At 30.3% G+C, this 15,038-nt stretch overlaps 1 protein-coding gene across 2 annotated transcripts; it reads right to left on the bottom strand.

Moving 5' to 3' along the window:
- Positions 1-58: 58 nt before the first annotated feature.
- LOC135584372 (acyl-CoA-binding protein-like) lies at positions 59-3,434 on the bottom strand. Of its 2 annotated transcripts, none has more exons than XM_065148821.1 (4): positions 3,297-3,434; positions 2,609-2,726; positions 340-468; positions 59-261 (listed from the first exon to the last, which is right to left on the bottom strand). In XM_065148821.1, the coding sequence occupies exons 1-4, from the start codon at positions 3,306-3,308 to the stop codon at positions 182-184; spliced, it is 339 nt and encodes a 112-aa protein (XP_065004893.1). In that variant the 5' UTR covers positions 3,309-3,434; the 3' UTR covers positions 59-181. The 2 variants fall into 2 exon arrangements, with proteins under 2 accessions (XP_065004893.1, XP_065004894.1); XM_065148822.1 differs by having other exon boundaries at positions 340-402.
- Between the last annotated feature and the right edge of the window lie 11,604 nt (positions 3,435-15,038).

Raw genomic sequence — 15,038 nt, 5'->3', positions numbered from 1 at the left:
GCAATTAACTTACTGAGCTATCATATCATGCACAATTTTTGATCAGATACATCCACGATTAAAACATAACTTATTTGATAGATGAAGATGTGAATACACGGGGAAAGAAAGAAATACTGATGTCGTTCAGAAGATAATTGATCAATGCATCACTAGAAGATGGCACTCGGACAGGAGGAGTCTACGCAGCTGCTGCAGCCTCTTCCAACAACTGCTTGATCGTAGTGATGTAGTCGCTCATGGCGTCCTCCTTTGATTTGCCTGCAAGTGATAAACCTAAGTAAGAAAGAAGCTAGGCATTTGAACATGGAGTGAAAGATTCACAGTAGCTTCTGAAACCTTCAACAGCCTTCCAAGCGTCCCACTTTGCTCTGTCCCTCTGATTGAACACACCCGGGCGACCTGCAAAACATAGGGCTGGCTCAAGTATGGACCCATTTTTGAAACCAACGCGCACCTGGGTGAACTCTTCTATCAAGTAAAGAACATCGATTGGAACAAAAGGTTGTAGTAAGTCATGTATTGACAGCAAAAGTAAAAGCATTCCAAACTCAGATTGCATGCACTAATGAGGCTCAGTGCCCTGTATACCCAAGAAACAAGATGTCTAAACTGCATAAATTTCATTAACCATTCATTATATGTCCTAATGAAGGGGGAAAACATAATTTTATTATGCAAGTCCTTTTCCTTTACATTGAGTAAAAGAGTGAAAAAATTTAACTTGAAAAAACACAGCCTAAAACAAAATGAAAATGTTTAACATGTAAAACAGTGAAACATGAAAATATTTGACTTGAAGAAAACACATAGCCTAAAATAACAATTTCCAGATAGAGATCAAATCTGCATATTGATAGGATATTAGCCTCTCATCAAGGATCTTCTCTTCCAGGGAAGAAGATATTCTCATATTCTCAAAGGGAGGAATAAATAGTGAAGGTATTTTCATATGGAGATGAAGTTTTGTACATGACTTGATTGTGCTATACAAGGATAGCATGTCAGATCAAATATTTTTTCAGACATGATGAGAAAAAAAATGAGACAGTCAAGAAGAGAATGACACAAATACAAAGAAATCAGGAAGTTGGTATTCATAGGATTGCACAGCATCACTTGATACCTACAAAACTACAGTTGAAAATATTACAAACACAAATTATAATGGTAGATTTATCTGTAACAATGAAAAGATTGGACAATTTGTCAGGTGGCCTGGTTTATAAGATTTGTCGCTTCAGAAAAATCACTTAATGCCTAGCAACACTAAAATAGCAAAATGTAGGAAGGTAAACATAAAAGTAACAAGTATGTGGAAGAGTTATCTTATGTAATAGTTCAAAACTGACAAGTAAATTTTTTAACAATTTTAGCTTCACTCATGGTACTAATAAGGAGGCCTACAAGCACAGACATGTTATGGACATGTGCACAGATAGGAGACGATGATCAGAAGGGGTGAAAGAATTCCTGTTAGTAATATATACTCAAAAGGGCTACATCAGATAGTGAAATAATCACTCATACTAATAAGGAGATCGACAAATTGTACGAGCTTGTGGCTGATCCCAAATAAATTCTATTAGAAGAGGTCACTAATCGTGGTAGTCAAAAAAGGTAAAATAAATAATGTTAATTATATATACTCAGATATAAAACCTAGATGCGGTAGTTAGAAGAGGCGAGAAATAAATTCCTAGTAGATGAGAAGTAGAAGAAGACCTTAAAAAACTCTTTAACAGAAACCATAAAAAAATTCAAATACTCTTAACTTGACTAAATATATGGCTCTTTACGAATCTCAATGGCAACAAAAGATTTATGTAGCCAATCTCAAATAATTGAGACTCCATTGCTAAATCTATATATGACAGAGCAGCCTGTTTAATTGTCAGATAGGATCTTTGATAAAAAAATTATATTAGAAAAGATAAAGCACAAGAAAACTGCAAAAGTGGCAATGAATATAGGCAAAATGCTGTTCAGCATTGTCTCCTTGAGGTTAAACAGTGGGTAATACCATGCAAGTATTTGGAGTGTCTTGGGTCACCAGGACTTAGGCAGGTTCAGGCCCAAATATAGGTATCATAGGGATCAGATAATTTCGATGCATGTTATACCCAAGAGATTGAAGAAAAAAAAAAGCATCATGCAATTTCATATTTTGCCACTGCCAAGCATGACCAGGTAAACACAGTTCAGAGGATTTGAAACATATCCCAAAGCAGGAAATGGTAAAGGAAGCAGCTTTATGGGATAAATGTAAAGTATGACATGAAAACATGAACAAACATAAAGGATGCCGTCTCAATGTTTAGTCTATGTCATCCATTTTGGTTTAGAATAAAGGTATGCCTTATGAATGATTATAGCAATCCTGCACCGGTGCCTAATTTTGGGAATAACAGAAGAGAATTTTTCTCAAATAATGATATTGCAATCAAGACTGACGTGGTATGGCCGCTATATTTTCTAGGGTTAAGAGCAGATGAAAGGTTGCACCTGCAATATCTGTCAGAATTCAGATCATCTACCAACTTCATATTTGACATTGCAAACACATAAAGCTGATGCTAAAATAACATAGAAGGAAATCTGTACATACTAGTATTAACTGGTCCAACAGTTGCTTGCTTGTAGAGACCGTAGAGAATCAGCTTATTCTCATTGGTCGTATTTTCAGGCAAGGTCTTTGCTTTCTCGGCATATTCTTCAAACTCCTCCTGCAACATGATGATAATTGCACAAAGAGTTCATGATTACTATGACCACTTAAACATTAATGATAATAATTGAATGTTTATTCGATACACGCAAAAATATTGAGAACCAAAAAAAGAGAAAACAGAAAAACACAAATAATATTTTCAGAGGAAGTATATGCCAAGAAATCAATAGGTAGTAGTGACATGACAACCGTGCAAAGAGATCAGAAACAAACAACATTGTTAAGATCGATTTCTTGCCCCATCCGAGAAGGATAAAAAAAAATAACATCTCTTCCATCCAACACAATCCCTACTCCCACACACACACACAGCAATTTATTGAACAGATCGTGGGACGATAGAATCAGAAGATCTACGAAAGAATCAGCAGAAAATAGACCCACCAAATATTCAAGCGACCCAAAAACCAAATCTGATCTACGCCAGCAACAAAATTCCGATCAGAACATACACTACCATAGCTGAAAGCAGACTGATCTCAACAAGATGACAACTATCAAAGCAGATTGGGTCGGATACTACACATGGATCCGAAAAAACAAAACGCTAGGATATTTCCCGCACCTTCAAACCCATCGATCGGCCGCGCCACTTCCTCTTCTCTGCTTAGGCTTCAGTCGTTTTATGTTCGTTTGGGGGCGAGTCCGCACATTTTATAGTCGCACAAAACAGCCGTGCTTTGGTTTCTCCGAAGCTGTGAGCTTTGATACACGCAACAGCATCTGTAATCAGCTTTGATGGGCGCGTCAAGTCACCGTCTAATCTGCCAATTAGTCTGGCGGTTGGAGTGAGCCGTGTACATTTAAGTTGCATGATGGAGATAACATGACATGGATCAACGCAATCTCATGCGTTCGATCTTTATCGTGTGGTTATGAGTTGTTCTTCAGCCTCGTGACAGACACATCAAAGGACACGCCAACGCATATTCCCGTACACTGACATTTACGAAGAGTTATGGAATGAGTTGGGATTTCACAGCAACGCAGGTACTAACGTGACAAACACAAATGACCGACATCTTGTTCTCTTTCCTGAATGAGCGATAAGTTATATTGAGTCGACTTTGACATCATACCTAAATATTAAGTCGATTTTGATATGATGATGATATTAATTGACTTATAATTTCATTTGATCTAATCACTAATTAAAATATTTAAATTAAAATTATCATAATATACACAGATCCTTATAAATTAATTTTAATTTTTATTGTGAGACTAATTATGAGTGTTACAATCCTAAATAGTTAAACTCGATGTTATAATCATAATCTTGAATATAATGATTCGATAATTGTCAAAAGTTCTATGTAAAAAATGTTATTTTTAAAAATTATAGTATTCAGTATAAAAAATTTCATTTTATTAAAACCTTAATGGAATATAATCCTCACACTATGAATTAGCATTTGAAAGGTTGAATATGAATTACTCTCAAATTATTTATCTCACACTTTGTGTATCGAGAAACCAAATAAAAACTATAAAGAGGATGCCGGTGATATTTAAATCATGAAAAAAAATTTATATTCCTAACATATAAGTTTGAGTATATATTATGTTCGATCAAGGTGTCTAAAAATCTCAAGGAGATGGACATCAATGAATATGTATAATCTGGGCAACTATTTTATTATAAATACAAAATTAAACAATGACTACGATATAAAGCTGATCAAAATAAAAAGGATGATCGAAATCGTTATACCAACAAAGGACGTAGTTGAAGCTAAATGCTAGTTTAAAGAATGTGATGTGGAAGATGACTATATGGTCATGGTCATTCTCCTATCCAAGAACATACAAATTATATTGACTAAAAAGAAAAGATTCCATGGGCTTACGACACAATAAATTTTGTTTTTTGATAGTACATAGCACTTCAATATTGAAGCTAAACTAGATAAGAGTTTTTTTTTAATTAGGTGAATCATTTATTATAAAAATAAAATTTGGAGATGATTTTATAATTAATATTAAAGACAAGGTTAAAATACCTAGTTTTACATATATATCGTTAATGTTTTTTTTATATGTCTAAATTTAAAAGTAATATATTGAGCATGGAACAGTCGGTGAAAAAATATTATGAAATTAATCTGGGAAATAATCTTTGTAAAATTAAGGAGGATAAAAATCAAGTCATTGCTACTATTGAGATGATATAAATTAGAATGTTTCCTTTGTATATTTGTAGTGATAATTATTCTTGTTTTAGTTTAATTATTAATATTAATATTATTAATATTAATATTAATATTAAATAAGTACAGATAAAAAGCATTTTAATCTAGAAGAAAAAAAAATGGTAGTAAAAGTAAAATTTAATTAAAATCCTTGACAAAATTAAACATTCTAAGTCAAGATTCAACCAAAATTATAGGAATAGATGCCTTTGAAAACTAATGGGTAGTAAGCAGCATTGCTATGAAACATAGAAAATAGGGGAAAAATGAATAGACATAGTAGTGTAAAATATAATACTAAAATATTAGCATAAATAGATGCTAAAATCGAAGCCATAAGAAAAGTAATAAATATATTTAGCATAAATAAATACTTTTTTATCTATGCATATTTTAAAAATTTTAAATTATTTCAAATATATATTAAAAATATTTTTCTTAATAATTTTATTTTCAAAAAGGTTTATGTTGAGCAATTATCTGGATTTGAAAATGATAATTTCTCAAACTATGTTTATAAATTATCTAGTACTCTCTATGGGTTGAATTAAGCCCCATTGAGCTTGGTATGAAAGACTTAGCTCATTTCTTTTTCAAAATAATTTTGTAAAAAATAAGATCGATATCATATTATTTATTAAATATTTTAATAATAATTTTTTATTAATTTAAATTTATGTTAATAATATCATATTTAGTTTTACTAATGAATCTTGAATCATTTACTAAGAGTATGAGCCAAGAATTTGAAATGAGTTTAATGGGTGAACTAATATTTTTCTAGGATTATAAATTAAATAATTAATTGATGAGATTTTCATTAGTCAAACCAAATATGCCTATTAATATATTAAAATAATAAACATCTCTACTAAATTAGACTTGAACAATAAAAGAGAATTCTTTGATAAAAAAAATATATAGAGGCATGATAGGTATTTTACTATACCTATCACTATAAAGTAGCTTACTACAATTAGACCTGATATAATATTTAGTAGTGGATTTTGTAATAAATTTTAGCCTAATCATAAATAATCTCACTATAAAGTAGTAAACGGAATTTTTAGATACTTAAAAGGAATACCTGATTTAGAATTATGGTATCCTAAATCCAAAAATTTTAATTTGATTGCTTATGTTGACACTAACTTTATATAATATAAAATAGATAGAAAAAGTATCTCTAAAATTTATCGGTTCCTAGGTCATCCAAGAAGCAAAACTCTATCGTACTATCTACCGTTGAAGCTGAATATGTTGTGGTAGATGTATGTTATATGCAAATAATTTGTACAAAGAATACTTTAGAAGATTATGGACTATGTCTAAAAAATATTCTTATAAAATATGATAATATTAGTGTAATTTATTTGACAAAGAATCCTATTCAAGAAAAATGCATGATTAAAATCCCTTGCTATTTGTTTTCGATTCTTTCTTTTTATTAATAACTAAATGAGAGATTTATCCAAATGAATTATGATCATTCACTTGACTTCTCAGTGTCTATAACTTGATATTTTGTGACTAGTTTATATTTATGACTTATATAACCTTTTTTTTTTTTGTTGATGACAAAGGGTAGCAAAATTAACTCATATTTTTAATGACCAAAGAGAGAGAAAAAGTAATTTTTTTTTTTAGTTAATGGCCAAAGGGGAGTAGTAATGATTCATGCCTAGACTCTATATGGAACAAGGAAATAAGGAGACTTATGATACTTTTATAGCCTTTTGTTAGTAATAAATCATGGCAAACTTTTGTTAAATATTCTTTGAAATTCGAAACTAGTGTAATTATTTGGGCTTGCAACGATAATATTAATAAGATTGAATTTGATTTAACCTGAATTCAAGACTATCGTTGAAAGTGTATTATTTTGAATTCAAGTTTATCATATTTTTAAAATGATATATAGATAGAATGAGTCTTGTTAAGACCCATCATCAATTAACCTCTTGCTATCCATAGCTTTAACTTATCCTTGATGACATAATATTGAGATTTTTTATGTACCATTATATCAAAGTAATCTTTATTTTTATTCAGCGAACAATATAAACGGGGAGAAGTAATACCATAATATCACCCTCCTCTTTTTGCTAATGACAAAGGAGAAGAAGTAGTAACTCAAATTTTTTATTTATGGTAAAAAAAATAGTGACTCATGCATAAATAAAAAGAATCATAATGTCTTATATATATATTTTATTATATAACTAACAAAAAGTTAACTTATAGTTATACTTAGAATGACATTATACATCGACAATGGTTGAAATTTGAAACTTAAAATAATTATGATTATAACTTAAAATTTAAAACTTGATTTAACATTGAGTTTTGGGTTTGAATGATTGAATCATAATATCGACAAGATCAATTTTATTTTAACTTGAATTCAATATAAGTATTTAAAATGATATATGATCATTTGAGTTCAAATTTATCATAATATTTTAAAATGATATATAGATATAAGAGTATTGTTAAAACATCATCATCAATTGGTTGTCATTATAAAAAAGAGGAGGATTGTTAAATCCTAAATTTTGATAATGAAATCAATTGATGAGTTTATTAGACTAATTTATTTTTGAAATAAGTGACGTATGAAATATTTCAATTATAGACTATCAAATGTTGCACCAATAGATTCAAAGGCCAACTATGTTGGAAGGCCAACTATCGAGTAAGAGAATCAAATGTTGCACCAATAGATTATTATGTCAAAATTAGACATCGAGCCAAAAGATTGGTTAATATATTAGAGATTTAACTTTATGCTATAGGTTTAGGCATTATGTTGGAAGGATTAGATATTATGCCGAAAAATTAGATGTCATGGAAAAATCAACATACTAATTTAATAGACGTGATGCCAAGAGAAAGGGTGGTATGCTAAAGGTTTAGATAAAGTACCGAAAGATCGAACAACTTATTTGAAGAGCGCACAACATACTGAAAGCTTCATATGTCAGATATATGGTTGATTTGTTAAAGTCTTGATTGAGATCATTTTGGATCAATTTGAGTTGGCATTGGGTCGAAATAATGTCATTTTATCAAGAAATTAGGCTTGAAGATGGGCCGAATTAGATATATTAGAAGGTCAAACTTGTAGTCAAAAGAAGGCCTAAGTGGTGGTACCACTAGGCCTAAGCGATAGTACCACTTGAGTCAACCGACAAGTACTATTTTTGTATGTCAGACTTTTCGATGATGGTACCACCCATAATAATAAAAGTACCACCTAGGGTGATAATAGTATCATCAAAATTTTAAATTTTATGGTGGTAGTACCGTAAAGTTTAAAATTACGATATCAAAAGTTACGATGGTAGTACTGCCTATATCCTAAAATTTTCGAAGAGTTAAATTTTTTAGCTCCATTCGTAAAATCTTTTAGGGCCTATAAATGCCCTACTTAGGCTTGATTGATGGAACATCTATTCCTAAATTTGTAAAATATTGTAGCTCTTACTTTGAGCACTATTTGAATCTCTTCCTTCCTCTTGAGTTTAGTTATGATATTAAATTATAGAAGGTGAGAGATTTCTTATAAAAGAGCAAGTATATAGGTTTTCTCCTAAGCTTGTAAAAATAAGAAAAGTTATAACAAGGATAGTTGATTTTTGCCCATTAGAAAGAAGATTGATAGTGAAATTTGATAACATTGAGGAAAAAGGAATTGTGAGCAGACATAAGTGGGAAAAACCAAACCATTATAAATTGATTTACATTCCTTTTCTTAATAGTGACTTTTATTTGTAATTACTTATTTATTATTTTTCACTCCTTTTCTTACTAGTGACTTTTATTTGTGATTTCTTATTTATTATTTTTCACTTCACTTGTAACCCTTACTCGCACTCAATATTTGATTAATCACATTGATATTAGATATCATTTTATTAGGGATCATGTTAGGAATCATTATATATTTTTTAAATTTTATTAATATAAAACATCAATTAGTAGATATTTTTGCTAAACTATTGAGTGAAGAATAATTTGATTTTATTAGAAGAGAATTAGGTATGTTGAATTTTTCAAATGCATGATTAAAAATCTTTGCTATTTGTTTTTATATAATTCCTTCTTTTTGTTAATAATTAAAGGGGAGATTTGTCTAAATGAATTATGATCTTTCACTTGACTTTTGAGTGCCTATTACTTGAGATTTATTTTGTGACTATTTTATATTTATTACTTATATATTCTATTATTTTTGTTGATGACAAAGGGGGAGCAGAATTAACTCATATTTTTTATGACCAAAGGGAGAGAAGAAGTAACTTTTTTCTTAGTTAATGGCCAAAGGGGAGTAGTAGTGATTTATGCCTAGCTTATATGTTGAATAAGGAGACATATGATACTTTTATAACCTTTTGTTACTAATAAATAATGCCAAACTTTTGTTAAATATTCTTTGAAATTCGAAAATAGTGTGATTATTTGGGCTTGCAATGATAATATTAATAAGATCAAATCTGTTTTAACTTGAAAGTGTATTATTTTGAATTCAAGCTTATCATATTTTAAAGATAATATGTAGATAGGAGGAGTCTTATTAAGACCCCATCATCAATTGACCTCTTGGTATCTATAACTTTAAATTATCTTTAATGACATAATATTGAGATTTTTTATGTACCATCATATAAAAGTAATTTTTGTTTTATTCAATTGGAATATTAATATAAAAGGGGAGAAGTAGTACCATGATGTTTTATGATTTTTTTATTTTATAGAAATAGTAACTCATACTTTTTGTTTATGGCAAAGGAAAAAATAGTGACTCATGCGTAGAAAGAGTCATGATGTCTTATGATTTTTTTATTATTAGATAACTAACAAAAGTTAACTTACAGTTATACTTTGATCATTATACATTGATAATGGTTGAAATATGAAACTTGAAATAATTATAATTATAACTTAAAATTTAAAACTTGATTTAACATTGAGTTTTGGGCTTAAATGATTGAATTATAATAATGATAATATCAATTTTTTTATGGGTTAGAAGTAGTAACTCATACTTTTTATTTATGGCGAATGAAAAAATAGTGACTCATGGATAAATATAGAGAGTCATGATATCTTATGATTTTTTTATTATTAGATAACTAACAAAAGTTAACTTAAAGTTATACTTTGATCATTATACATTGATAATGGTTAAAATTTGAAACTTAAAATAATTATTTTAACTTAAAATGATATATGCTCATTTGAGTTCAAATTTATCATAACTTTTTAAAAATACATATAGATATGGGAGTATTGTTAAAACTTCATCATCAATTGGTTGTCATCATCATAGACTTAGGATCATCGAAAGGCCAACTATCGAGTAAGAGAATCAAACGTTGCACCAAAAAATTATTATACCAAAATTAGATATCGAGCCGAAGGATTGGTTAACATGCTAGAGATTAAACTTTATACTATAGGTATGAGTATCATGTTGGAAGGATTGGATATTCTGCCGAAAGATTAGATGTCATGAAAAAATCAACATACTGATTCAATAGACGAGATGCCAAAAGAAAGGGTGATGTGCCAAAGGTTTAGATAAAGTATTGAAAGATCGAATAACTTATCAGAAAAGTGCATAATATACTAAAAGCTTCGCATGTCAGATATATGGTTGATTTGTTAAAGTCTTGATCGAGTTCATTTTGGTTCAATTTGAGTTGGCATTGGGTCGAAACAATACCAATTTGTCAAGAAAGCTATTAGGCTTAAAGGTGAGCTGAATTGGATATGTTAGAAGGTCAAATTGGTAGTCAAAAGGAGGCCTATATGGTGGTACCATTGGGCCTAAACGATAGTATAACTTGAGTCAACCGATAAGTATTATTTTTGCATGTCAGGCTTTTCTATGATGGTACCATACATGGTGATAAAAGTACCACTTAAGGTGATAATAGTATCATCAAAACTTTAAATTTTGTGATGGTAGTATCGTAGAGTTCAAAATTACGATATCAAAAGTTACGATGGTAGTACTTCCCATATCCTAAAGTTTTTGAAGAGTTAAATTTTTTAGCTCCATTCTTAAAATATTTTAGGGCCTATAAATGTCCTACTTAGGCTTGGTTGATGGAACATTGAATTTGTAAAATATTATAGCTCTCAGCACTATTTGAGTCTCTTCCTTCCTCTTAAGTTTAGTTATGATATTAAATTATAGGATGTTAGAGATTTCTTATAAAAGAGTAAGTATAGAGGTTTTCTCCGAAGCTTATAAAGAGGAGAAAAGTTGTAACATGAGTAGTTGATCTTTGCCTATTAGAAAGAAGATCGATAGTAAAATTTGATGACTTTGAGGAAAGAGAAACTGTGAGTGGACATAGGAAAGACCAAACCATTATAAATTGATTTGCATTCCTTTTATTACTAGTGACTTTTATTTGTGATTGCTTATTTATTATTTTTCACTTTACTCGTAACCCTTACTTGCACTTAATATTTGGTTAATCATATTTCTGATATAGATTTTTGATCAAATTTTAAAGTCAGTTAAAATTTGCTATAGTATTAAGTCAAAATCCCCTACCACTCTCCTCTCTTAGTGTCATTAATATCCTAACATAATTTGGTTTGATAAAGATAATATTTTTAGTCTAAACTTATCTTTCAATCTCACTTATGTATTTTAATAGTTTTAGTATAACACTTCTCTCTTAATTTATATTTTATTTAATTTTTTATTACTCTATCCATGCTTAAGTGGCTTAATGACCATATCTTTTTTGTTAAAATAAACATTAACTTTTATACATGCTCAACTAACATTTCATAAAATATTAAGAATAATATTTTTGAAAAGTATGTACTTTAATTTTAAAAGCCAAAAATATAAGTTTATCATTTATCATATTTATGAAGAATATACATCATAAATCATATCACTAAGTAAGGATAGTATATTCATATTATTGATACTTTTTTTGATATATTAGTTGTAATCTACCAATTGTGGTCTCTTTCTTTCTCACTACTGGAGCCTCATCTTGAAGTTTGGATAGCAAGTAGCAAGCTATAAGGGCTTCTCATAGTAGTTGGATGTAATTTGATACAAAGCTTCAACTATTGCAACTCAAGGAAGAAGGCTATGGTTAGAAGGATTGGATACACTTCGTATAATTCCTATTTTCTCTATTTCTCTCTCTTCTATTCTCTCTTCTAAGGCTGGAATAACAAGGGTCAGTGAGACTCTTGTTGGTTACTTCTTTGATTTCCTTTAGATAGGGGTATACCCCCTTGTTTTATAGGGTGAGGGGTGCTCAAAGTCCTTAGGGTTTAAGGACTTTATAGTTAGTACTTTCTTTATAGTGCTGTTACAAATCCCTTGCTTGGTGATTGCCTCTATTTGAGTGAGGGTTATCATAATCTAAATTTATTAAGACTTGGTTTGAGGCGAGTGGACTACTATGATATGAGCTTTGCGTATCCAAATAATGCTTTAAAACTTCAAGAGGTCCTTCAATAGAAGTTAGCCAATTTTGTTATGTGCTATTAAGATCATCACTGATAAGCAACTTGGATTGCTTTGGGGATGCTTTAGATGAGTCTCTCCTCCCTATTTTATAGTTGAGGTTTGGGTGGAGTCCTAGCTAGGTTAGGGCTTAAAGAGTCCTAATGCATTTATAACTTGAAGACTCCTAATACCTTTAAGGCTTGGGGTTGACTTGAATATGGTCTTTGAGTATAAGATTTTAGCTTGATCTTAATTTGGTTTGATTATAATTGAATTAGAGTCTAACTTGAACTCTAATTAGGTTGAATTGGAGTTTGGCTCGAAGGATGGCTTAGCATATAATTGTAACTTGCATTGCTACTCAGATTTTCATCTCCACATCATTATGAAGTTATCCAAGAGGATATGGTTAAATATACAGTATTGTCTTTAGGCCAAGCTCTTGACCAAGCTCACCGAGATGCAATTTTTTTAGCACTTAGCATCAAAGATCATGCCAACAAATTTTTGCTTCACGTAGATCTTATAATGAAAAGCTCTTCTCGAACTTTTGAACTAGGAGTTAGATTTAGGTCTATAGCCTTTGGTCTAACCATTAGTAGTAATAGACTTTGATCTAAATATAATACCAATGAAAGTTCGTGGAGTTATCACCCATGGTTGTGATCGTGGTTCGCTAACTTTGATCATTCTTCAACCACCTTGGGAAGAGTTCTAAATGAACCTTTCAACATTTTTCTCTAAAGTGGCTTATAATTTTATAATTTTCACGTAATATATTACTTTGTTCGATAATAAAAAAGTTTTACTATTCCTAAAATTCTTGTAAGCCTTCGAGTGGTTTCCTTTGGCCTTTTCTATAGATTTTTTTGTTGTGAGTGTGATTCTTTCTCTTAATCACCATCATTATGTTGCTAATGATCGAGATATTATATATTCTAAAAAGGCTCAACTTTGTATAAATATGTTCATATAGGCTAATAGTGTATTTCATTATCGTCGAGTGATCATTTAGAGAGGTTCTAAGTCTAATAACTAAGTATTGATCAAGTCATCATAGGAGGGTATATTGATGTAAACCTCAACTTGCAATGGTAAAATTTATGCTATGATATTCTGCTTGGCAATATCATCTTCGTGGTTGGTTGTCTTGAATAGAGACACTCTCTTTTCTTTACTATGCATTCTTCACTTGATCATCTTTTACTATAGGGTTGGTTTGGGCTTGCATCTAGCCCATCATAATCTTCATCTACTAAGCTAATACTATCATTTGGATAAGAAGGTCTACCAAGGCTATTAAAGTGTTGGCCATGATCCTTTTGATGGTTCTTCCTTTAGGTGAGTGCTACTTAGTCTCCAACTCCTGCAACTCTTTCTTAGAGGCTTTATATTTTTGTCTAGTGGCAACCATCCAAAGGTGAGGGATCATTATTGTGATACCACTTGATCTGTATGAGGTTTAGGTTCAATAAATTGTTGACTTAACACTACCTTCTGAATAGAAGTTTTGATAAAGGATTTACACTTTTACTATAATAAATATAACTTAGAAAAAATTAATCTACTCTTATTGTAAATTTAAAGTGGCTAAAATAGGAATTAAAGTAAAGAGTTCTTGAGCAATGATCACTCAAAAGTTCTCCTATGGCAAGTATGGATAGATCGTAATAGAATACTTACTATTAGTTCTCCCTTTATTTTCTCATTTTATCAATTCGACAACCCCTTTTATATGGTTTGGAAGAGCTATTATTTGTTGAGATCGTTGTCATGTCGAGGACAAAGATGAAGTCATTGGTTGATCACTCAAAAGTTCTCCTATGACAAGTATGGATAGATTGTAAAAGAAAATGACTCGTTACTTGCTGATCTCAATTATTGTGAGAGAAGGGCTATCGAGGTTTTCTTTCTCTTCTCTTTTTATTTTTTTATTGCTACTTTTAACTTAGAAGCTACCTTAGATTGACTAAAAAGTTGGAGGTGGAGTCCAAATCCTAAATAGGTTAGGATTTAAAGAGTCTTAACGTAGTTATGATTTAGATAATCTTAATGTATTTAGGATTTGGAGCTGAATCTAGCCTTTGAGCTTAAAATTCTAGGTTAATTTTTATTTAACCTGATTAGTAATTTAGAACACCAATTAGGCTGAATTAAAGTTTGACTCGAATATAGAGCAATATAGTTGATTTGAGAAGATTGATAAGATTTAGGAGCAATATAAAAATTGAGAAGATGGGAGAGAAATAGAAAATTTGGTAAAGAGATATTTATAGATTTTTATCATTAAAAAAAAAAACCCTTAACCCATAGTTATTTAGTTGTGTGAAGGGATAAAGATTATATTTTCATAAATTTAAATTTAGATTTCGTATAATTTTATATTTTTAAAATATTATTTATTATTAACTATTAAAAAAGGGTTAAATGGTCTTTTGATCATCATTGCAATAGCCAACTTAGCTGCTGTTGGCTTGTTGCAATGGTCATTTGACCGCTCTTTTTTCTTTCAAGACAATTTAGTGTCGAAATCGATTCGAAACCGTAAAATAATTAGTCGATTCTACCTCTATAATCGAAACTGTGAAATAATTGGCTGATCCCGATTCTAGTCTTGACC

The sequence above is a fragment of the Musa acuminata genome, chromosome BXJ3-4 (genome assembly GCF_036884655.1).
Source record: "Musa acuminata AAA Group cultivar baxijiao chromosome BXJ3-4, Cavendish_Baxijiao_AAA, whole genome shotgun sequence".
Classification (NCBI taxonomy): Eukaryota; Viridiplantae; Streptophyta; class Magnoliopsida; order Zingiberales; family Musaceae; genus Musa; species Musa acuminata.
The sequence above is the reverse complement of the archived record's forward strand: the minus strand, read 5'-3'. Positions and strand labels throughout refer to the sequence as shown.